Raw genomic sequence first — 24,331 nt, 5'->3', positions numbered from 1 at the left:
TGTAATTATGATATAAATACTGTATATTATACACACCTTCAATTTAAAAAATTGTAACCTCATCGGGTCCCGCTGTCGTTTTTGAGCACATTATTACGGCGCAAACTGATAAGTAACATTTAAACAAATAACAGTAATTTACACGAATGTGCAGCCTTGTAACGTAAGTGATAACGGTACGTGTCATCCGATCACAATTCAACGCTGCTAGTTTTGTCCAATCAGTGACGAGCTGAGCTTCACCATCATTTTGCTAACAACGAGCTAGCTGGACGAGCTAGCTTCACACATTCGTAAAGATCGTTTCTTGTTTTTTTTTGTGTGTGTGTGTTTTTACGTGAATTTACATCTAAATCCAGAGGACTACACCGAAGGTAAGGAGACGTGTTTTCATGTGGTTTGAATTGTATCTTGATAAACGTCGTGGGGAGGGGGCGAAGTGACATCTTGCATGTTGTTGATGTTGCCGTCATCACATTAACAGACTCGAACATGAACCTTAACGAAACTTTGCAATGAAGCGTCACAGTTGTTTGTATTTTACAAATGAATGTATGAATAAATAATGCAGGGACCCATAATTGATTTTTTTTTTTTTTTTTTTTTTTTTTTTTTTAATTATGCCTGTAAAATATTGGGAATTTTCAAAGTTGAAGACTTTCCATGGGAATTTACCATGGGATCAAACCATGAATTTATACAATTGTAGTTTGACTTTTTATAGGAAATTTAGATATTGTTGGATCAATATATTTAAACATAATCGTGACTAAAAACAACCAGATTTGAAAGTGGTCAACAAGCGAGGGCAAGGACAGCCATCTGTTTTGTATGGATGTATGCTTATGACTAAGACAAACAACAAATGTTTATATTTGGGCTTGAATGAGATACCTTTCCATTAATTAACCCTCAAATCTCAGGGAATTTCCATACATTTCCTGTGTTTTATTACTATAGAAATTTATTGGATATTTTCCACCAAAAATCAAAATATCCCAAGAAAGTAAACATTCATTTTTTACTTTTGTACTTAAGTACACTTCAGTCTGAACGTTTTACTTTTTATTCAAGTAAAGGAGTTGAATTAGTACTTCTACTTTTACCAGACTTATCTTTACACAGGTTTATGCACTCCTACTTAAACTTTGTGAGTACCTTTGCCAACTGTGTTTATATAACAAATGATTTCAGTGTTGAAAAGAGGTGTATACAGCAGCAGTGAAAGTTTGGCAAACCTAAATTTTACATAGTTTTCAAGAATTCAAACGTGAGTCTCATCAGAACTGGTGAAAAAAAATCGGACTTTTCTAAGGGTGTGTATTCATTCATGTTGCAGACAGACCTTTTTTGTTCATTTCTTCTCATTCCTGAACATTTGTGCCCATAGTGAACTTGACATGTAAACTCGGCTCTCCCTCAGATGCAGTTCATGCTGCTGTTCAGCCGCCAGGGAAAGCTGCGCCTACAAAAGTGGTACGTGCCTCTCTCTGATAAGGAAAGGAAGAAGATCTCCAGAGATCTGGTTCAGACCATCCTGGCGAGGAAGCCCAAAATGTGCAGCTTTTTGGAGTGGAGGGACCTGAAGATTGTCTACAAGAGGTGAGGCATAACCTCAACATAAACTAACAACTAAAAAAAACGAGCAGAATAAAGCCTCCTGCTGTTTTCCGAAACACATTTTCATCACTGCTCGGGTCTGTGTGTGCAATATCCCCTTCTGTTATCCTCCTTGGTGAGTTCAACATCTACATTGAAAACGGACCACAAAGCTGTCATTTCTTACATTCACAGCCGACTACACAAAGAATCAGAATCAGAATCAGAATCAGAATCATCTTTATTTGCCAAGTATGTCCAAAACACACAAGGAATTTGTCTCCGGTAGTTGGAGCCGCTCTAGTACAACAGACAGTCAATTTACAGAACACTTTGGAGACATAAAGACATTGACAAAAAACAACAACAAACAACAATTGTGCAAAAAGATGCAGAGTCCTCAGTTCGAATGGCTAATATCGCAATAGTCCGGTGCAATGACCATTGTGCAAAGGGCACTGAGACTTCAAGGAGTGTATGCGGTTTAAAGTGACGAGTACTGCGATAATCTGGGACAATGGTTGTGCAAATGTTACAGATACTCCTCAATCAGTGTGCAAATGGAGCAGATGCTACTCTGGCATGAGTGGCCACTACATGCAAATAGTGCAGCACGGCGAGACAACTACAGTGAGTGCACGAGTAATACATAATACAGAAATGTGACAACGAACTCAAGTCAAAAAATTGCCAGCTTGTTGTAATGGAATTGTAAGTTAGCTGTTCAAGAAGTTGATTGCAAGAGGGAAGAAGCTGTTGGAATGTCTACTAGTTCTAGTTTGCATTGAAAATATAGTTGACCCTGACGTGATGTGGAAACACAACGTCCATATCCATGTTTCTAGTCAGGCAAAACTGCACCAGTGGACTCGTTGACAGCTGCATGCTACTAGTACTACCAGTGAAGCACTAGAATTTTATGTCACTCGTAGTCACGCAGTTGTCAATTAGTGCACAGTTTCTTTTCATGGGTAACATGTAGTTATCCAGGTCAAGCTATAGTGTGCCCTGGTTGGTTTACTGGTGCGCTGAACTGTCTTACTAGTGAGGACAAAGAGCGTACTAGTGCACCTAATGATGGATATTAAAAAAATAAAATAAAATGCTCTTGCAGCTTTCCATAATGTTCACGCAATGCTGTGATGCAATTCCAAAGTCGTGAACACGCGTTAAACACCAAATCTGAATTACGGTTGTTTAAAAAAAATAAAATAAAATTGATAAGCTTTAAATACCCAACCATCCATCCATTTTCTGAGCCGCTTATCCTCACAAGGGTCGCGCGAGCCTATCCCACCATTTGTCATATTTTGCATCAGTTATTGCCAGGCACTGGCGTTTTGCTCTCACCTTCTGCTGAGTTGGGCACGCCAGAAACACCGCCTCTGCTCAACAATGAAGGACATAAGAGTCGTCGAGCCATTCAAATACAATGGCACTCTTCTTCATGGCTGCCCACTATAATAACAAATAAACGTGAAATAAAGCAGCTAGATATAGGTTGTATATAAAGATGATGTCACAGAGGCTACAAAACAGTGATGGTAACTACCAGGGGTTTTCCTGGCTGAAACTAAGGCAGAGGTGGTACCATTTTGATCATTCGCACAATTATTTATTGTTCTTTAACTGTATCTTTTTTTTTTTCTTTCTTAAAAAGTGCCACCTACCTCGAAAAATAACAAGACATCTCTGAAAAGCAAGTAGCATGAGGTGTAACACTCACTTCAGACACAGTAAATCCCCGCATATTCGCAGTTTGGCATTTGTAAATCACCAGATTTGTTTATTTTGTTCTTTTTCTGAATCTATCTGCCATTATTGGCTATAAAATTCACATTTTCACAGTTTTTGTGGCTCAGGCCAAATAAAACTATCGCTTTGCACCATCTTGTTGTATCTTTGTACCAAGGAACTATGTCAAAGTGAGTTGAGGAGCTTCATTTAGGCAAAAGTAGTGCTTCACCGTAAAGCTGTGCAATATGGACAAAATTTTATACCCTCATAACGATATACAGTCTATCCTGATATATCTTTTCTTAAAATTACATGAATCTAATGGCTATTTTCTGTGATATTTTCTCCATTTATTTATTTAAAAAATATATAGACCACTCAATTAAATGAATAAAGTTTTAATGAAAAGAAAACACAAATACCCAGTGGTCAAATGAGTACCATTCCAAATATCTGGTGGTATAACCACTTTTCAAGGAATGCAGTAAAGTGCAAATAATTAAAATAAATACATCGCAGCGCTTCAAGTAACATTCAAGTGTGTCTACCATTTATCCAGTCAAAGTATGATAAGCGGAGAAAAAAAACTAATTACAGGATTCCCTCAGTGGCGGAAAGCTATATCTAACAATATAAACGATAGTTGTTTTAAATCCTATGATAGACGGTTTGATATCATATCTACAATATATAGCGTTATTTCGCACAGCTCTCTTTTGCCGCTATCTTTATGCCAGGCAGCGACAGTATGTTCAAGTAAGTTGAGGTGCTTCATTGAGACAAAAGTATTGCTTTGTCGCCATCTTGGTGCCAAGAAACTATGTCAAAGTGAGATGAGGAGCTTCATGTAGTGCTTTGCCGCAAGCTTTTGGCATCTGTATGTAATTATAAGGTGTCAATTACTCGCAGATTTGCGCTATTAGCAGCAGGGCTCCGTCCCTAACACACCGTACGTTTCCTGCGAAATCAGACGTTCTTGCTTACAAAACAACATTTACCAGTTTGAAAATGGAGGAAATGTTTGAAAGAAATTCTGTGTAAATGTTCATGACCGTTTCTAATTCATAATACCGCATTTGCCATAAATGAATAACCCAACGCTGGTCAGATAACAGTTGTCATGTTGTTCGAGGTTTTGGCACAGGTAGCCACATCCAAACCCCGACTTACCTCGTATTGTTCCCTGTGTATGTGATAGGTATGCCAGCCTGTATTTCTGCTGTGCAGTTGAGGATCAGGACAACGAGTTGATCACCCTGGAGATCATCCACAGATATGTGGAGTTGTTGGACAAATATTTTGGCAGCGTGAGTTTATGTTGGATGTGACGGCAAATGTTGACTATCAGAACTAACCGATAGAGAAAAACCCAAATATGAATTCCTTTGATTTTTGTGTGCTTGTAGGTGTGTGAGCTGGATATCATCTTCAACTTTGAGAAGGCCTACTTTATCCTTGACGAGTTCCTGCTGGGTGGAGAGGCCCAGGAAACCTCCAAGAAGAATGTTCTGAAAGCCATCGAGCAGGCAGACCTGCTGCAGGAGGTACGTACATGCTCCTTAATCCACAAAGGAACTGGGGCAGTGGACTTGCAGGCTAAACTGTTGGTACCCTCACGTTAAACAAAGGAAAACAGCAAAAATGTCAAATATTTTCTTTAAGTCTTTTAGCGGCGGATTGAACACAAACAATATGACAGTACTGCAGTCATATATTCTTTATCCTCTGCGAAGAACAACTAATATTAGTGACGTACTGGCGAGCTGGGAGGAGTTGTGACATCTCAATGGACAGCATATACGTCTGTCTCATACTGCCCCCAGTTGACCAAGGTGGACACAGCAGAAGGAACAGCACAATGGCCATTCAATTGCTCTACCGTGACAAAAACTGTTTAATCCTTTAATTCCATTGTCTTTACTGTGGGTTTTTATAAAGTACAATATTATGCATGCCATTTTTCTTGATCAGAATCACTGCATTTTGTTATAAAAACGTTGTTTTTCCCCTAACATTTATCTAGGCACAATTGTTATGTGCAACACATTTATATTCAATTTGAGAAAGGCTGATGACCGTGTGACATCTTCCTTATCTACAGGAGGCGGAGGCCCCACGGAGTGTTTTAGAAGAAATCGGGCTGACATAGGCTTAACGTGGCCTGAACCAGCGCTGGCCCATCTTCTTCTCTCCCGTTTACTGTCAGTGTTGTACTCGTTATGTATGTGTAATCAACATGTCTGTGCTGTATTCTTCTCAACTGCGCTTTCTTGTAACGTCCCGTGACTGTGGTCGGTGCCAAGAGTGGTTCAATTATGCGTCTCCATTGCAGCAGCTTCCATTGTCAAGTCGTCTTATGTGCAACATCTGCGAGACCAATGTAGCAACATGAACATCGCCTCGGTATCAAATAGTGTTCAATCAATCATCCCTTCCTGTTGTGGTTCTGCTGCTACATCTGAAAAAAGGATTTTCAAATAATTCAGCTTTTAGTACATTCAGTTGTTTTCATTCTTGACGTTTTTTAAGTGTTGTGGAAACTTACGAACGTACACGTTTAAATAACATCGGGGGGGGTTTCGAGCTCTCCTCAGAAAAGCAGACGCGTGGCTGTCAATTTCATGTAATTATGACAATGCAAATCTGCCCATACGCTGACCCAGTAGAAAACGACACACTTAGAAATTCAGTTCAAAATATGTTCTTTCTGTGCAGTGTCATGTTTGTAAACCTTAATACATTTTTATTTGGGAGTCATGTCCAGGGAGAAATGAGTACCTACTGAAACGTGACCCAAATCCAAATAGTTCTATTTTCTGTATGACAATGCTTTGGTTTACATTCAAACCCTGGCATTTATGACCAAAGAACTGTGTTTTATTTTACCTTCTTAATGGTGTCTATGGAAACCTGTTGTGACTAAAAAGGGATCTATTATTGTCAGATCTGCGGAGCAAAGTATTTTTTCATTTCAATTTAATGCAAGACACTGACAATTGTCTACTTCTCTGTATGCAGCAGCAAAAGTAACTAAGAAATGTCATATTGCTGAATCAGGAAGAAAAAAAAAAATGCTACCACCTGGTGTTCATGCAAAAAATTCAGTATTCATCCAAACAAATTAACTTGATCTTTAATTTCTGAAAAAGAAACCAGTTTTGTATTCAGCATCCTATTGACATTTAAATTTGACAGTATTTAATAAACATCCTCAAACTGAAGCCAATGTTTCCTCTTTTTTTGCAGTTTAACATTTTCCATCAACCATTTAAAAATTGCAACTGGTCACTTGAAATCTCCAAAAATTGGAAGAAGTTTCGTTGATCGAGAGCACTGATGAGGAACATCAGTTTCAACACATTCAGTTGCAAGACGTGACTAGTAAGGAGCTTATTTGGCCTTCACAGTTTCTTGTAAAATGTATTTTTTGTGTATATCATGTGAAAGTATACAGCTAGAGTAGAGTCACAGCAGTAAGATAACCTTGCGGTAATTGGACTAAATGGAAGTTTAGTGTGGGTCATCATCTCTGGAGTAGCTGCAGCAATCCACAGGTCTCGATTCGATTCATCTACTGCGATTCTGTTCATTGTCATTAATCGTCCTGTTATGTTTTGTTCTTTGATCAATCAAGTTATATTTAAGCTATGCAAATAACCACGGTGTGCTTGGCTTAGTGGAGGATAAATAGAGTAGCTGTCATAAATTACTGTACAGAGAATATCAAGTTTTCGCAAGTACGCACAAAATGTTCGGTTGGGTTGTCGTCGAGTCATTTAACCAAACAATGATGGCTAGCCTTCTTGTTGACGTGATGTGTCAACATGTGAGTGCCATTAATCCGAGCACCAGAAGTCAATTAGCCAGTTTCGCAATGTCTGAATTAAGTTTTTTTTCGCCTGACATGTCAGACACTCAAACAACGGCGATACAGAAGAAGAATCTAAAATCTTCATCTATTGGAGAAAGTATGTGTGACGTCACGGTGAAAATATTGCTAAATATACAAAAAAAAAAAAAATATTTTTACAGATTTTCAGTTGTAAAAAGCCACTAAGAACAACTTTGTGTGTGCTCATCAACTTGTGTTATGGAACTATTCTCTGCATCAATGCTTGGATTTGCACTCAAGTCCTCATTGTTCTGAGAGCGCTCTCCTTTTTCTTCAGTCTCGTCTTCTGACTCTCGAGATGAAGTCGTGCCTTCAGGTGAACAGCTCCTCTTCTTGTGCTTCTTCTTACTTTTCTTTTTGCTCTTTTTCGAGTGTTTGTGGCGGCGACGTGTCTTGCTGTCCTCATCGGGACGTCTTTTCTCGTCTTCGTTCTCCGGGCTGTGACGCTTGCTCTTTTCTCTGCCTGGTTTGTTTCTCTCCGTGTCTCCATTTCTGTCTTTTTCTTCACCTTTATTCGGACTTTTTACATTTCTGTCTTGATCTCGACTCCTTTTCCGGTCTCGACTTCTACTGCGGGATTTTTCTCTGCTTCTGCTTGGGTACCTATCACTCGCCCTGTCATACCGCGCTGACCTGAATGAGCGCCTGCTGTCGTCTCTTTGGTGCTGTGACGTCCTCCTATCTCGACTCCTCTCGCTGCGGCGGTCGTCCTCTCGTTTGCCGTAAGATCGCTCCGATCTCGGTGGGCTTCTGCTCCAGTGGCTCCTCCGTGATCGGTCTCCGCGTCTCTCTGAGTGTCTGTCCGAGTATCTCTCCGAGTGTCTCTCCGACTGACTCCTCTTGATGCTGTGGTCCGGTGATAGGTGAAGGTCCCTGTCAGCCTCCCAGAATTCATTGCCAGGGTTTCGGAATACATGCAGGAAATTGCAGTGTTTCCCTTTGGGGCACTTCTTTCTGTCAAACAGTCCTGAAGGGGGAGAGAAAAAAAAAACAATACAAATTTGTCAGCCTCTAAGGTTGCAAAGGTGGAACATTTCCAGGACATTTTCATAACATCTGATAAATTTCCATGGGAAACTAAGCTCAGGAGCCAACTTTCAACTTTGTCAATTCCCATTTATATAAATAAATTCCTGTTAGTTCCCATAAGACCGTTTCAAACTTTAGAAAAATTCCTTCACTCACCACAAATGGCATTCTTCCACCGTGTTACAGGACATATTTCACAGTGGAGCTGCTTGCCAGCGTACCACCTTCCGTTAAACTTGATGAAGGCCTGTCTGCACTGCTCCTCTCTGATCACAAGACAACATATTAAAAAGGTTGATTCCAGTCAAGTCCAGGTCACAGGTCATTTATTATGCAGGATTTTTGCCGTGCCTCGCGTGATACTTACGTGTCAAACTGAACGTAAACATTCCCTCGCAAGTGTGGCTCATAGTTGCAGCTAACCTAAAATCAAAGATCGCATCAGAATTTTAGTCTCAACACCATGATGAAATAAAGATTACTAAGATTTAATCACCCCTGGTTACCTTATATTCATCCTATATTACTAATAACCACTTCTACAAAGTTAAATAGAGGGGACCTTGCTGGTGTACCTCAGGGCTGAGTCCTCATCCCATTTAAAGGTGCATCTCAATAAATTTGATTTATTATAGAAAGGTTCATTTACTGCATTTCATTAGTTCAATTCAAAACATGAAACTAATTTCATACTAATTTATTAAACACAGGAAAATACTATTCAGAAGACCATTTTGCACCGAATTTCTCTTCATTTAGATTTTTTCTGTAATATTCCAATTTCTTGAGATGGCGAATTGTGGGTTTTTGTTAGCTGCAAGCTCTAATCACCAAAATGAAATAATGACATTTCACCCTCTGTGAATCTGTTTACAAGTTTGAATACTGAAATAAAAGTTGTTGTTTTTTTAAATATTCTAATTTACTGAAATGCAATTTAGTGTGTTGTTTTCAGACTTCAATGTTTGTACATGTGTGTAGTTAGATTTCAAACTATTTTCCTTGTGGAAATGACTGATGTGACTTGGTGGTCAGTGTATATGTACTATTATTTTCAAATCAATAAACACTACCTCCCCAAAAAAAGCAACATTTTGAGTGTTTACACCAAGCTGGGGGTTGTGACGCAACTTACCTTAAACTGGACCACCTTGCCAACAGTCTTGAACTCTGGTAGAACGTCATGGTAGAATTCAGTAAAGGACTCGTGCAGATCTTCCTCGCTGTGCTCCAGAGAAGCATCCCCGTCGTAGTCGTCACGTTGAGACTGCTCCATGCCGTATGTTATAAACATAGCCCGGATCATTAAAGTGGGGCTGGTCGATGGATAGACGTGCTTTCGAGAACATCTGAAATCACGAGGGGGTAAAAATACAAAAGGGACAAGAATTTGGGTCACCTTTTGTGAGTGCACTGTAAGTCACAACAAATAAATAAAACCCCACACAAATTTGATTCAAAGGTTTCAATTTTCCTAAAAGCTAAAAGATATTGTACCTGTCCCCAAATCGACAGGACCCAGTCTTGAGGAAGAAAGGGCAGTTGGCTGCATCTCGCTCCGTCCCATAATTTTGAGATTTGTCTGGAACCGGAGCCTCAGGATTCATCCACGGCCCTCCATTAGTTAGCTGCAAAACAACCGACACATTTCAATTTGGGGGGAAATGGAATGTGCTCAATAACAACATCTTTTCACAGGCTGATGTTAGCACGTTCCTCTGAGCACCAACAGTAAAAGCAGCAACGGGGGCTGCATTTTGTAGCTGCGCCGCAATTATAGAAACCATCAATACGACACAAAACACACAATATAACAGCACGCCACTGTGTCATCTGGAGCAGTTCAGCAAATGTATTTATCTAATAACACAACAACAACAAAACGACAAAACAATGAACAAAATGAAAATAAAATACATCAGACTCACTGAAGATAGCGATTGTTAAATGTGTTAAAGGGGCAAAACACTTGGGCAGTACCTGATTTTCTGCTTCATCCAACATTTTCTGAACAGCCTCCTACAAATGGTGTAAAGAGATGTCAGGTGAAAATGTGAATTAGGCGGAGCATATCTGTACCTTCTTGTTAAGACCGCACTGACAGGGACAGATAGTCACAACATTTCTGACAAACATAAGATAGCTTCCGTCAATTTCAGACACTGAACACAGAGTTAAAAGATACATCCTTGCTGTGACAGTTGCGGGAGCTGGAAAAGGACTTTCTCAACAGTAGCTTTAAGGAGTGGGATGCTGCTTGTGCCACTTTGTCAAGGAAAAATTTCATAGCGACCAAGTAAATTTAAAAAGAAAAAGAAAAAAAAAAGCAAGAACATGATAACTCAATATTTTTTTTACATTTATACTTCTCTTACGGTGACAGATCAAAATTGAGGATTGTTACCGTTGCAGACTTTTTTAGGTATAGCTCTTCCATAGGATTTCATTGCCTGTACATGGTATATTGTGGGCAGTACGTGTACATGTTTGATTGTAATAAAGTTTTTGGATGGATCGAATCAATAATAAAGATAAAGTAGAAGTGGATATATTTCTCTCCGGATTTATCCTCCCACGGCTCGTTTCACCTCTCTGTCTCGCTTCTCCTGTTGCTTCTGCTCTTTTTGTTGTTCTTCTCTTCTCTGCTGGGCCTCCCATTCCTCCTTTATCTTCCGCTGCGGACAAAGCAATAAAATGTAAACATCACAACGCGTCTAACAAGCTCTTTTTTGGTAGAGTTTGAATAGTTGACTTTAGGCTTTACGCGATCGGGATTTTTGGGGCCGATCACCGATCAGTGAGTTTAAAAAAACCCATCACCGATCCGATCACAAGATGGAGGAATGTCTATTTACATGACCTGTTCTTTTACTATATATACTTGTGTACTTATTTGCTCAAAAAATTATATATTTACAATCAATAATGTATCTTTGTTCCTCTATTTATGCTCGTGAGGCATAGTGACAACAGAACAAATGATTGGTCTTCTATTAGATGGCAGGAAGTAAATAGAGTAATTTCTGTGACATATTACTTTATTTTTAATTAAATGACTTCACCCACACCGAAACTTTAGAGCATGATTCGACAGAACAGCGGCATGTTTACATCCAACCGTTCGTATTACCGCTAGCTTGCTAGGCCACAGAACATTTTATTGCCTGCTTGTGAGCCGTATCGTATTCCAAGTACGTGAACTATGACATTATGACATTAAAGCCGATCAGCGTAAAATGCTACATATCGGCCGATACCGATCAGTCGATAAAAATCGGTGTAAAGTACAGTTGACTTCTCAGCATTACAAAACACATCTGACTCATGGTCCTTGTATGAAGAAAATTCTTCCTTTCTCTTAGCACTCAAATGGGGTGAATGAATGGGGATTTTTTTTTTTTTTTTTTTTTACAAAAAATGTTTATTCGGTGTTCCCGTGACATTCGCTAGGGATTCTTACTCCATGTGATGAAAGCAAAAAAAAAAAAAAAAAAAAAGATCACATTACCTCATCATCTTCTCTCCGTTTCCTTGCAGCCTCCTCCCTCTCAGACCTCAGAAGGAATTCTTCTTGCGCGAGCCGCTCTCGCTCTAGCCACTCGTCATGTAGCCGTTGCCTGGGTAAAAAAAAAAGTGAGACATGACTCAAACACCATCTGAACTGAATCAGTTTAGCAATCACGGTGGTGAGGCTTCTTCTGTGTGCACCAGTGCTGAATTTGTTGTACAGAGCAACGAAGTAATGCTCAGATCTGTATCCCACCTTTCAAGAACAAAACTGGCATCATCATCATCCTCTTTGTCCATTTCCTCATTGGGATCAACAATGGCTCCATTTTGTGCGTCTATAACAAAACAAATGGTATGGGTTTACAGTTTGGCATGATAAGATAGCCCAGTTAATACAATTTGTTTTCATACCACATTCCCTGGCTCGGGCGATTGCTTGTCGTTTCCGCTTTCTTCTTTCTTTCCTGGAAGCAGCCTTGCGTTGCTTGTTACTAAATTAAATAGAAGAAACCAAAGTTAAACCACACTTTTTAACGAGTGTGGAACCCAAACAGAATTGCAGTTCAGGTGTTTTCACAACATAATTCAATTTAATATTTTGATTATAATGATTGTAAATTCTAATTACACTGCTGTCTGTATAAGCAGAGGAAATGAGACCGCAAATAGAAAAAATCTGCAAGTCATTGACCACCTGCCTCAACTGCATTTAAATGCCACAACATACAATAAAACTTTAAAAGGACGATTATCTCGAGGAAGTAGATGGTAACAAAGCACTACTATTCATAAATGAATCTCTCAACTCACTTCAACATATTTCCTTCGCACCAAAATGGCGCCAAAGGACTACTTTTGTCTAAATTAAGCTCCTCAACTCACTTCAAAAGAGTTCCTTGTCACCAAGAATACCGCAAAACATGTGGAATAGATTTTTTTTTTGGGTCAATAGCGGAGGATAGGTTTTTTTTTAAAAAAAATCTGCGTTGATGTACAACCGTGATACAAAATATACTTTTAGGACATATACACAAATACACAAACTAGTACAGTCATGAAGCGACGTAAAGTGTACAATAGCCCGAAGTAATGATCAACAACAGAATCGTTCGATAGTGCTCGGAACATTCTATTAAGACCACAATCTCGGAACGCGTTTAGTCCTAAATTCATCACGGAACATTGCGTTCAAATACTAGCTGTCAAAAACGCTCACCTTAAAGGAGGAGCGCAGTTCAATGGCGGAAGAGATGCTGCCATCAAAGCTAACGACAGCTAACTAGCAAGTCAGCTAATGTTTACGAGCCAGGATACTTTAATATTAGCAAATATCAAGTTATGGTGCGTAAAGTTCGACGACGTGACGCATTGTTTACGCGATTTCATTTCACGTGCTTCTTGCGTTGGCTAGCAGCTACATGGGCATTTGTTTAGGTCTTGACTGACTGAAGACTTTCCTGGGTGAGAAAGAACTACTTCCGGTGTGAATAACAGTTTCGACCGACGAAATATTTTAAGAATTTTAATATTTTTTTTTAAATCACTTTCCATCCATCCATCAGTTTTCCTAATGTTTTTATTTATTGATAATTATTTTATTTATTAGAAATAAAATAGATTTATATTAATTGTGTTAGTTCCCTGAGTTTGAGTTGAGTTGACCCTAGGGAGGATGAGCAGTACGGAAAATGGATGGATGGATGAATGTTTAGGAAAGAAGGGCTAAATTTATGCAACAAATATTGCAGGACTATGTTTTTATATGGTTGTGTTTGTCTTTTAGTGTGCATTTACACTATTATGATATACAATTGAAACCAGATGTTTCCATACACTCTATAAAAATGCACTTCTTTGTCACTGCCTAACATGACATTTTATTAAACCTTGCCTGTGTTAGGTCAATCAGGATTACTAATTTTATTTATATTTTGTAAACACCAGAATAATTAGAGAGGAAATTTAAGGCTTTTTTTCTTTGTTTGTTTTTGTTTTTTTGTTGTTGATTTTTTTACTTTCTTCAAGTCAGAAGTTAACATATAGTACAGTAAGATTATTATGCCTTTAAACAATTTGAGAAACTCCAGATGATGATTTCATTTCTTAGGAAGCTTCTGATAGATTTATTGACAACATATGACTTACTTAAAGACACACCTGTGGATATATTTCAATTAGGCACAGCTGCAACACATTACTTCTTTGTGTAACATCATGAGAAAGCAAAAAAAAAAAAAAATCAGCCAAGATATTAGGAAGAGAATTGTGGACTTGGACAAGTCTGGTTCATCCTTGGGTGCAATTCCCAGATGCCTGAATGTGCGACATTCATCTGTTCAAACAATTATACGCAAGTATAAACACCATGGGAATGTCCAGCCATTAAACCACACAGGAAGGAGACGGGTTCTGAGTCCCAGAGATGAATATGTTTTGGTCCGAAATGGGCATATCAACCTAAGAACAAAAGCAAAGCACCTTGTCAAGATGCTGGCTAAAGCTCGGAAGAGTGTTTTATTATCCATTGTGAAACAAGTACTGTATCAACATGGGCTCAAAGGCCACTGTGCCAGGAAGAAGCCATTACTCCAAAAGAAACGTGGAAAAAAGAAAAAGACAGATTAAAAAAACGCACACAGGGACAAAGACCTTAATTTTGGGAGACCTCCTGTGGTCTGACGAAACACAAATTTAGCTGATGGATCATAATGAACATCGTTACATTTGGAGAGAAAAGAGGAAAGCTTGTAAGCCTGAGAACGCCATCCCAACTATGAAATACCGAGGGTGGTGTTAATTTATGATTTATGAGACCGCTTGTCATAAAAATGAGAAAACTAAGCAGATTCTTTCAATTTCGACTGAATTCACTTTCTTATAGCCACATTTGAGCCAGCTCACTGCCTCTCTGAGAAGCTAGGAATTAATTAAGCATAGGAATCAACTGCTAAAATTAGTTTTTTTTTCTGTTTGGGCAAGTAAATAACTTTTTTTTTCAAAACATTTTAAAGCAATAATGTTATTTTTGCATAAAAAAATAATTGTATAACTCCCACTGCTGTTAATTTACGGCAGATGCGGCATCAACCTGACATTGGGTGGTGGTCTCATAAATGTGTCAAGGGCTGTACACTTTATATTGTAAAAGGTGCTTCAAACAATAAATCAAACACCAGCCAGTTTTATCATCAATAAAGTATTGGACACAAAAAACAAGCACGCTCCAGCTAATTTCTTGAATTCTTCTGAGTAAAAAAAAAAAAAAAAAGGTTTCAAAACTATTAAATACAAAAAAAAAAAAACAGTCAATATCCTGTTCTCCTCTCACAGAATTAATAAAACATATGTTGTATCTCTCAAAATTGAGTGTACACCTCTCTCATATTTGTAAATATTTTGTCTTTTCATGGGACAACACTGAAGAACTGACAATTTTCTACAATGTTATGTAATCAATGAACAGCTTTTATCACAGTGTATTTACTTTCCGCACCAATAACGCACCACACAGCCATTAATGTCTAAACTGATGGTAACAAAAGTGCGTACACCCCTAAGTGAAAATGTCCAAATTGGGCCCAATTAGTCACAATTCTTTTTTTTCAGATCCCCAGTGAGATATTTTCCTTGAGGGGCCATATTGAACTTCCAGTGACCACTACGAGACCGCGTGAGAGCGATAACATAAAATTAAACACACCTGTTCACACCTGAGACATTGTAACACTAACTAGTTACATGATACTGTGGAGGAAAAGGCCAAATTGGGCCCAATTTGTACATTTCCACTTGGGGTATACTCACCTTTGTTGCCATCAATTAAGATATTAATGATAGTGGGTTGATTTATGTTGAGGGTACAGTAAATCTACACTCGTATAAAAGCTGAACAGTGAACACTGACTACTTTTTATCGTGGAAAAGTGTCATTTCCTCAGTGTTGTCCCATAAAACATTATAATAAAATATTTACCCAAAAAATGTGCGAGGTGTTCTCGCTTCCGTGAGAAACTGTACTGTATATATCTAGACTGTACTGCACACTAAGCCATCATCTACTTTGAAAAAAAATGTGATAATGCAGCTTTGAAACCAGCTGTATATTTATACAATACTCATGCACTTTTCTTGTCTGACGTGCCCCTGAGAAAGAAGGCAGGCCTCGTCGTGCAGCGGTAGCACAGAGCCTGAGGCACCACAGCATACAGGATATTAACCAGCAAGAAGACAGGTTGGCTGTCGGCTGGCACTCTGTAAGAGAACGGCGTCCGTGTGTGAAGAGAGGCGCCAATATGAGAGAACTGGGCCTGGTGGAAACCAAAAAAAAAAGAAGAGGAAGCTTCAGAGTTTTGCCCATATTTTACTGTATTTCCTGCTAGGATACAAGGGGTATTTATGAAAACAAAAGAAAATGATTTTTCTTTTTCTTTTCTTTTTCTCCATGAAATATTTACAATATTTACTTATTGTGAAAAAGTCTATTGTCTTCATTTTGTAGCCATTCTCTACAGTATGTGGATGCTACAGTTTTGTCCAATCAGATTTCAGCCTCTATGTGTATCCAATCTGGCCTTTTATGTTTTTGTCACATTGTTCGAAAAATACGGATTCTGAACTGTCTGTTTGCCAGTATCGCCACAAATATTTAAATCCACTGTCAAAATGTAAACATTCAAATGTACAGGTGCCATGTCTGCTGTGCGGGCAGTGTGTGCTGCGGTAACGAAGTCTATTGCAACACATGAGGGTGTCAGCTGTCGTACGAAAGGTAATTACATCCACCTAGTGACAACACCTGTTATTATTTTCCCGAGGAGAAAAAAAAAAGAAGTCGTCTATTTGAGGTACGGTGTTTATATCTGTGTTATTTATTCAAGTGGATGACACACCTGGCGGGACACAGCAGCTATTAATTTACTGTATATGTATATAGAGGAAGACACTTGACGGCACCATTTAAAAAACTATAATAAACTTAAACCAGAATGAGGTAAAAAAAAAATAATAATAATAATTTAAAAAGAATTTTCGCATGATTAGGGATGATGTCCTTTTGACTTTAAATTGTATCCTGTATAAAAAGTTACAGTATCAACAAAAACAGTAACGATTGAAAAAGTTGACTTTCAACTTTGAAGTACAATACAGTTGCTCCAAGAATGTCGGCTAAAATCCTACTGTGGGTTACAATAATATGAATATTAATTACACAAAATGTTAGGAATAAAACGCTTTTGATGAACACGGATGGGCCTACAACGATACTGTATTTTAACATTTGTTGTTATGTAAAAACTTTGAGAACCACTTGACTGTGTTGTAAATTCATCACACGCAGCGACCATTTATAAGTAGCAAAAGTAGAGATTGCAGTAGCAGTAGTATTTTTTTAAGTCTACACTTTTTACAAGTTGACACACAAAGTAATGATCAAGATACAAACTATTTATTCACCAGCCTGATTGTAAAGCTTTGTTTCTTTTAAGTTACCCTTTGACAGGGTGGGACTCGACATGTCTCATAGCAACCGTGGTTGTCAGGGCATCACCAACCCTATTTTTAACTTTAGTTCAACAGCTGACATTTATGAATACCACCAATAGCAGCATTCCCCCTGGTCTGAAGTCACTTTCCGTCCTCATCCCGCCAGTGAGTGACGTGTCAGCCTGCAGCGCCGACACAACAGCTGCTTTGTGCTGTTTGGGTCTCACTGCCGCTCTGACTGCTTGGACCAACTTTTTTGTTTGCTCTCCATGCAAAATCAACCTCCCGTCCCTCCACGTTGCTGCTGCCCCTGATTTTTCTTTTCCACCTTATAAGACCTAAAGATCTCAAAAATTCACTCATTAAAATAAGATGAAGCGCAAATGAGCATCGTTTTTTTTTTTTTTTTTTTTGCCGTCTTGTCATCATCCACGGAGGTTGAAAAAAACCAAAACAAATAACCACTTCTGATGAAGTAAGGAGTAGAAAGCACAGATCGTAAAGTATTTGTTCTGCATTACTTCCACCCACTGCCTGTTACCCATGTAGCAGTAAAAACAGTACAGTGTGTATGAAAATTATCGAATTCATTTCTGATTGAGTGCATTGTTCCAATTTTCAAAAACTGGTCAATCGCATCCTGCTGCGTATAAAGTATTATTGCATTTTGGAGTCTCCCTGTGCAAAACAATAATGGATACCTATACCTGTTCACGCCTTTCTACCAGTGAAAACCATTTGAAATGGTATTGTTAAAAATTAAAAAAGATCTTTTAAATAGGACCTACTTGTGCTACTGCACCTGAATGTACAAGAGTCAGGTCCAGCATCCACTCACATCCTGGAACCAACAAGCCGTAGAGAGTCATGATGTAGTACGGGCCCGAGTACAGCATGCTTACCAGCATCTGACAAACAATTATAGGAGTTACTGCTTCCGAAACAGGCAACAATACTAGGGTGAGAAATTACAGTATTAGTATATGGTGTCCTAAAAGTCGCTATACCTTTTTTCTCTATTTCGTTTCGGGTATCATTTGAACAGACTCAAGGTTATCAGCATTTGACAGCTTAGGCTTTGCAATTTTTTTTTTTGTTAAGGATAACTGAAACTGCAGTCGGTGACAAGCGGACTCTCTTGCCAGGGGGCAATTTTCTAATACTGTCAATTTGCGAGCCACAAACGAAAGAATGATATGCTTACAAAAACTGCAAAGACTCAGACTCACGTCCATCCGACTGATACTTGATAATGAAATAAAAATGAAAATGAAAAAGGAAGCGTATAGCGTATTTTGGGACATCCTGTATTCAGAACTTCCCTGCGCACTTACATGTATTTTAGGGTAGGCCGAGGGGTCTTTCACATACGGCTCATAATGTTGCGTGTAGTGCTGACAAAGGGTATTGGAACAGTCCAGGGCAACCTAAAGCACCAACTCTTAGAATAATGGAAAGATACCTTATGTGTTTGTGTACTTCAATTCAATTTGTGCTTCTTACCAGACCTCTGAAGACACAGAAAGTCAGAGCTGGGATGAGGTAGATAATAAAACACAAGTCCAAAGGTCTGTGGCACAACGTCACTCTCTGAGCTTCCTGGATATTCTGATGGATAGAGAGACGTCGCTATAACATGCATTTCATAGGCTCCTCCATTTATGTCTGACAGATTCCCAAAAAAAAAATCGAAACTCAAGTGCAACTTGTTTTTTGAGGGGAAAACAAGGAAATCATGCATTCTTTTTATTGGATCAGGATGACACTGATTTGCAGTGACATTTCCTACTCTGTCGTTGTTATGTACATTTCAAGTTTAATAATGAAATACATACTGTACATCGACAACCCCAATTCCAATGGAGTTGGGACGTTGTGTTAAACATAAATAAAAACAGAATACAATGATTTGCAAATCATTTTCAACCTATATTTAATTGAATACACTACAAAGACAAGATATTTCATGCTCAAACTGATAAACTTGATTGTTTTTAGCAAATAATCATTAAATTAGAATTTTATGGCTGCAGCACGTTCCAAAAAAGTTGGGACAGGGTCATGTTTACCACATCACATTTTCTTTTGACAACATTCAATAAACGTTTGGGAACTGAGGACACTAATTGTTGAAGCTTTGTTGGTGGAATTCTTCCCGGTTCTTGCTCGATGTTCAGATTCAGCTGTTAAACAGTCCGGGGTCTCCGTTGTCGATGTTTTACGTTTCATAATGGGCCACACATTTTCAATGGGAGACAGGTCCGAACTGCAGGCAGGCCAGTCTAGTACCCGCACTCTTTTACTATGAAGCCACGCGTCGTAACACATGCAGAATGTGGTTTGGCATTGTCTTGCTGAAATAAGCAGGGCCGTCCATGAAAAGAAGTTGCTTGGATGGCAGCATATGTTTCTCCAAAACCTGTATGTACCTTTCAGCATTAATGGTGCCTTCACAGATGTGTAAGTTACCCATGCCATTGGCACTAACACAGCCCCATACCATCACAGATGCTGGCTTTTGAACTTTGCTTCCATAACAGTCCGGATGGTTCTTTTCCTCTGGCCCGGAGGACATGACGTCCACAATTTCCCAAAACAATTTGAAATGTGGATTCGTCGGACCACAGAACACTTTTCCACTTTTCATCAGTCCATCAGTCTTAGATGAGCTCGGGACCAGAGAAGCCGGCGGCCTTTCTGAGTGTTGTTGATAAATGGCTTTTGCGTTGCATATTAGAGTTTCAAGTTGCACTTACGGATGTAGCGCCGAACTGAATTTGTTGACATTGGTTTTGGAAAGTGTTCCTGAGCCCATGTGGTGTTCCCAATTAGCCTGTTCACCTGTGGGATGTTCCAAACAGGTGTTTGATGAGCATTCCTCAACTTTCTCCGTCTTTTTTGCCACCTGTACCAGCTTTTTTGGAACATGTTGCAGCCATAAAACTCTAAATTAATGATTATTTGCTAAAAACAATAAGGTTTATCAGTTTGAACATAAACAAACAAACCCTGCGTGGGTTTTCTCCGGGCACTCCGGTTTCCTCCCACATCCCAAAAAACATGCATGAATTGGAGACTCTAAAATTGCCCATAAGTGTGATTGTGAGTGCGGCTGGTTGTTTGTTTGTATGTGCCCTGCGATTGGCTGGCAACCAGTTCAGGGTGTACCCCGCCTCTCACCCAAAGATTGCTGGGATAGGCTCCAGCACTCCCGCGACCCTAGTGAGGAGAAGCGGCTCAGAAAATGGATGGATGGATGATTTGCAAATCATTGTATTCTGTTTTTATTTATGTTTAACACGTCCCAACTTCATTGGAATTGGGGTTGTAACTTACCGTCAAATCAACAGTCCGTGGGGAAGGATGGCTGAAGACGCGAAAGCAAGCCCAGACAGACACTGCGATGTACAGCAAGTGAAGGAAGAAGAGAGGACCAATTTCTGTATCATATTTTCCTGGGGGGAAAATGATGGCAAATGTTCATCAGAATTCCTAAGCGAATATGTAGATATGTAGAAATACTTATTCTAATAGTTACAGTAAATCCCAGTGTGAACAAAGGACAAAATCGTTAGCCTAATAGAATAATTGCAAACGTCATTTTTCATGTTCTGCGATTGGCTGGCAACCAGTTCGGGGTGTACCCCGCCTCCCGCTCGATGACAGCTGGGATCGGCTCCAGCACTCGCGCGGCCCTTGTGAGGAGAAGCGGCTCAGAAAATGGAGGGATGGATGGATGGATGGATTTTTCAAGTTCTTTCAAAATGAGAAAAAAACCTCAACAAATTCAACCAACAGGAAGAGTCGCCTTCATTCCTGAAAATCTACATAAAAATGACACAGTTTTGAGTAAGAATATTGGTATTCATATATTTATTGCTATTGTGACAGTAAGTTAAAGACAACATGGGCAATTATACTATTAGGCTAACAAAATATGGACAGAACAAAATAATAGATGTCGTAACTGCAGAAGCAATTTTAGCCAGTTTCAGCTTTCCCCTGATAGCTTTATCAAACGTATTCCAATTCAATACTCAATTTGACAAACAAAATATATTTAAATTCAATAAAAGAATACATTCCTTAAAATTTTACCGTGGAAATAAATTATATGCAACAGCAAAAATGCAATATTAGCACCATAATGAAAATACAAAATTGTTATTTGTAGTGTACCTACCGACAGCATTCCCAAGAAGGTAGATAATGGAACGCATGACAAAAGACCCTACCCAGTAGAGTCCAATCGCTCTGAAGTTGTCCCTGCAAACCACACGGCAACGTCCCATTATCATTTCAAATATTGCTAAACATACTTCATCCAGTCCTCTTTCATAAATAAACAAGTACAGACTGCAGTACTCACCCCCAAGTGATTGCAGCGATCATGAGCAGATACATGAGATAATGCACACAGCCATCCCAATAGGACATCATGTGCCCGTGTGCTGTATTAATGTGTGGGTCTGCCTGGAAACGCAAAGAGGGGTCCATGAGAGAGAGAGAGACAGAGAAAACACACACTCGAGAATTGCTCGGGGAACACCACGCTTGCCTCTTTAAGGTAAAAGGTCACAAATCCATCAATGATGTTGTCCTGCTCCAGTCCGATGATTAAGTTCACCACACTGAAGAATGCATGAATTGCATACACTGAACGGATACATACGTTTATTTTAGCTGCATCCACACGAAGGTCAAAAGACATTTGCTGGGTCATTCCAGAGTTGGAGGACAATTTAGGCAGCAACATTTTTATAAAGGGATCATTTATTTTGTAGTCCCCCCCCACCCCCCCCACCCTCACCAAAAAAAAAAAAGAGAGCTAATAAACCATTATACAATTTGATCCGTTCATCTCAGCCATCAACACATTTTATGAGATAGTTTTATCGTCTTATATATTTTGTTGTGTTTGGCTACAGAAACTCAGGCACCTGAAAAACACATATTGCAAAAATATTACTAAAACAATCCTTTACAATAAAATAAATAAGAACATTGGGGGGGGGGGGGGAATAAAAATAGAAGAGAGGACTTAAAGTGGGAGGGAAAAGTATGTGAACACTAATTTCTTAAATTTCTGCATAAATTGGTCATAAAGTGATGTTTATCTAAATCACAAAGATAAACAGTCTGCTTAAACTAATACGACACAAACAATTATATGTTTCCATCATTTCTATTGAAAATAACATGTCAACGTTCACAGGACACCGAGGAAAAAGTAAGTGAACCTCTTGGTTACAGATTCCCAAGAGTTAAGCAGAGTCAGGTGTGAGTCAACCTGGAGTCCAAACAATGAGACAAAATGGCTTGAAGATGCTCTGACCACTAGAAAATACACACCAGTTTAGAATTGTTTCTTGTTAAGAAGCATTGCCTGATGTGTATTCTGCCTCGGTAAAAAAGAGCTCTCCGACGACCTACGATTAAGAATTGGTGAAAAAGGTGACAAAAGCAGCTCTAAAAGTCTTGATGTTCATCACGGTGAGACAAATTGGCGATTAATGGAGAAAGTTCAGCACTGTCGCTTCGCTTATAGGAGTGGGCTGTTCTGGAAGGATGACTTCATAGCGCAGAATGCTTCATGAGGGGGGGAAAAGTAAAGTGTCAGCTGAAGACTTACAGAAATCGATGGGCATTCTAAAATCCCCGTTGACAAATCTACCATACATAAAACCGAAGTCGTTCCTGTTTCAAAAAAAAAACATTGCAGCACATTTGAAGTTGTACTTGGATGTTCCACAGTGCCACTGGCAAAATATTCTGTGGACAGATGAAAGTTGAATTGTTTTGGGAGGAATACACAACCCCATGTCTGGAGGACAAATGTATGGATGTGCTTTGTTACCTCAGGGCCTGGACAGAATTCATCCACCTACAGTTATATTTTGCCTCGGGTTAACTATAATTTCCATCATTACCATAATGTCTGGTTCTGTCCTTCAATTCTGTAATGACTCAGCTATAAATGAGTATTTTTACCATAGAAAAGAGAGTGTAATGGAGCTTTTCTCTTGCGTATAAAACGGGCAGAAATGACCAGAAAGACGAATGTTGCACATCCGGCTAAGAAGAAGGCGTCAGCACTAAGGGCAACAAATGGAGCTGGTTATGCACAGTGGAGAGATCGTAGGAACAAAATAATTGTTGTCTAACTTGTCTGGTCAAAACATCGCAGAATGAACGGTTTATTTGCACTCGCTCACCTGTTGTTGGAGACAAGGGAGTTAAACAAGTAGCAGATGGGAATGGACATCAAGGAGAGCACGAACACGCCAGTCCCTGCAGACGCACTCATTGCTGACCTCCTCACTGCCTTTTAGTCCTCCTAAAATAATGCTAATTAAAACAAATATATAATAATAATAATAATAATAATAATTCAGCCATATAAATCATCCATGTTTAATCTATGGATGGTGCTAATATTGATTCTAACATTATCTAAAAATGAATGGCAATATTCCAGAGGTACTTCCACGTGCTCGCTGGAGTTGTAATGATAGCAGCAGGCTTTCAGTGGGTGGCTCTATACCCCTCTCTCTCTCTCTCTCTCTCTCTCTCTTTCTCTCTCTCTCGCTTTTTGCATGCATGCCAGTCACAGAAGGAAGGGGGGAAATGCAACTATTAAATAGTAAACTTAATTAAATCTAAATCTTTAGGTCCAAATACAGTTTAGCAAACGGGTGTCACTTTCTTGCACATGTATAACAATAGAGTATTTGTCAACTTAGAGCTATGTGAGACAGTTAAATCCAAATATTAATTGTTACACCTATATGTTGAATCTAAATGCTATATCTACAAGGTTAACTCTTTTTAAATTCTTTCTTGGACATATACAAACAATTCGACACAAGACAGATCATAAAAAGAAAAGGAATAAAGATTTTGTCCTTTGATACAGATGTTCATGTTTAATTGGCAATGAAATAGCAAACTATTCATATACAATATACTCTATTAGAGAATGGATCGATGGGTATCCAAATATAACGGGTCCATGTAAGGTAATGATTTCACATGCTTTTTTTATTTACTCTTGTTTTAAACATCTTTTAAACAGAGTAA

General features: G+C 38.9%; 3 protein-coding genes across 4 annotated transcripts; 1 reads left to right on the top strand and 2 right to left on the bottom strand.

The window, feature by feature from the left end:
- Positions 1 to 191: 191 nt before the first annotated feature.
- On the top strand, positions 192 to 6,557 carry ap1s2 (adaptor related protein complex 1 subunit sigma 2). The gene is made up of 5 exons (XM_061752472.1): positions 192 to 374; positions 1,424 to 1,602; positions 4,535 to 4,643; positions 4,743 to 4,880; positions 5,438 to 6,557. Exons 2-5 carry the CDS (start codon positions 1,424 to 1,426, stop codon positions 5,483 to 5,485), a joined length of 474 nt encoding a protein of 157 aa, XP_061608456.1. The 5' UTR covers positions 192 to 374; the 3' UTR covers positions 5,486 to 6,557.
- zrsr2 (zinc finger (CCCH type), RNA-binding motif and serine/arginine rich 2) lies at positions 6,452 to 13,238 on the bottom strand. 2 transcript variants are annotated; one of them, XM_061752436.1, is made up of 11 exons: positions 12,984 to 13,238; positions 12,179 to 12,258; positions 12,021 to 12,102; positions 11,766 to 11,874; positions 10,846 to 10,932; positions 10,238 to 10,276; positions 9,755 to 9,885; positions 9,393 to 9,606; positions 8,625 to 8,680; positions 8,414 to 8,523; positions 6,452 to 8,195 (listed from the first exon to the last, which is right to left on the bottom strand). In XM_061752436.1, the coding sequence occupies exons 1-11, from the start codon at positions 13,025 to 13,027 to the stop codon at positions 7,390 to 7,392; spliced, it is 1,758 nt and encodes a 585-aa protein (XP_061608420.1). In that variant the 5' UTR covers positions 13,028 to 13,238; the 3' UTR covers positions 6,452 to 7,389. The 2 variants fall into 2 exon arrangements, with proteins under 2 accessions (XP_061608420.1, XP_061608429.1); XM_061752445.1 differs by lacking the exon at positions 12,984 to 13,238 and adding an exon at positions 12,650 to 12,915.
- A 651-nt stretch (positions 13,239 to 13,889) lies between these two features.
- On the bottom strand, positions 13,890 to 23,735 carry LOC133467453 (transmembrane 6 superfamily member 1-like). Its single transcript, XM_061752346.1, has 10 exons — positions 23,467 to 23,735; positions 23,243 to 23,346; positions 21,810 to 21,907; positions 21,621 to 21,724; positions 21,435 to 21,517; positions 20,588 to 20,706; positions 18,755 to 18,859; positions 18,586 to 18,678; positions 18,040 to 18,159; positions 13,890 to 16,074 (listed from the first exon to the last, which is right to left on the bottom strand). Exons 1-10 carry the CDS (start codon positions 23,556 to 23,558, stop codon positions 15,883 to 15,885), a joined length of 1,110 nt encoding a protein of 369 aa, XP_061608330.1. The 5' UTR covers positions 23,559 to 23,735; the 3' UTR covers positions 13,890 to 15,882.
- Between the last annotated feature and the right edge of the window lie 596 nt (positions 23,736 to 24,331).

This window comes from Phyllopteryx taeniolatus, chromosome 2, assembly GCF_024500385.1.
Source record: "Phyllopteryx taeniolatus isolate TA_2022b chromosome 2, UOR_Ptae_1.2, whole genome shotgun sequence".
NCBI classification, from domain to species: domain Eukaryota; kingdom Metazoa; phylum Chordata; class Actinopteri; order Syngnathiformes; family Syngnathidae; genus Phyllopteryx; species Phyllopteryx taeniolatus.
Note: the sequence above shows the minus strand (reverse complement) of the source record. Positions and strands in the feature narration are given on the sequence as shown.

Coding starts and splice junctions, on each gene's coding strand:
- ap1s2 (XM_061752472.1), top strand. CDS start 1,424: ATGCAGTTCATGCTGCTGTTCAGCCGCCAGGGAAAGCTGCGCCTACAA. Junction 1,603..4,534: donor CTGAAGATTGTCTACAAGAG/GTGAGGCATAAC, acceptor TGTATGTGATAG/GTATGCCAGCCTGTATTTCT. Junction 4,881..5,437: donor AGGCAGACCTGCTGCAGGAG/GTACGTACATGC, acceptor CCTTATCTACAG/GAGGCGGAGGCCCCACGGAG.
- zrsr2 (XM_061752436.1), bottom strand. CDS start 13,027: ATGGCAGCATCTCTTCCGCCATTGAACTGCGCTCCTCCTTTAAG. Junction 11,875..12,020: donor GCCAGTTTTGTTCTTGAAAG/GTGGGATACAGA, acceptor TTTTTTACCCAG/GCAACGGCTACATGACGAGT. Junction 9,607..9,754: donor TCCTGTCGATTTGGGGACAG/GTACAATATCTT, acceptor TCGTGATTTCAG/ATGTTCTCGAAAGCACGTCT.
- LOC133467453 (XM_061752346.1), bottom strand. CDS start 23,558: ATGAGTGCGTCTGCAGGGACTGGCGTGTTCGTGCTCTCCTTGATGTCC. Junction 20,707..21,434: donor CCTTCTTGGGAATGCTGTCG/GTAGGTACACTA, acceptor TTTTCCCCCCAG/GAAAATATGATACAGAAATT. Junction 18,860..20,587: donor CACGGACTGTTGATTTGACG/GTAAGTTACAAC, acceptor TCTATCCATCAG/AATATCCAGGAAGCTCAGAG.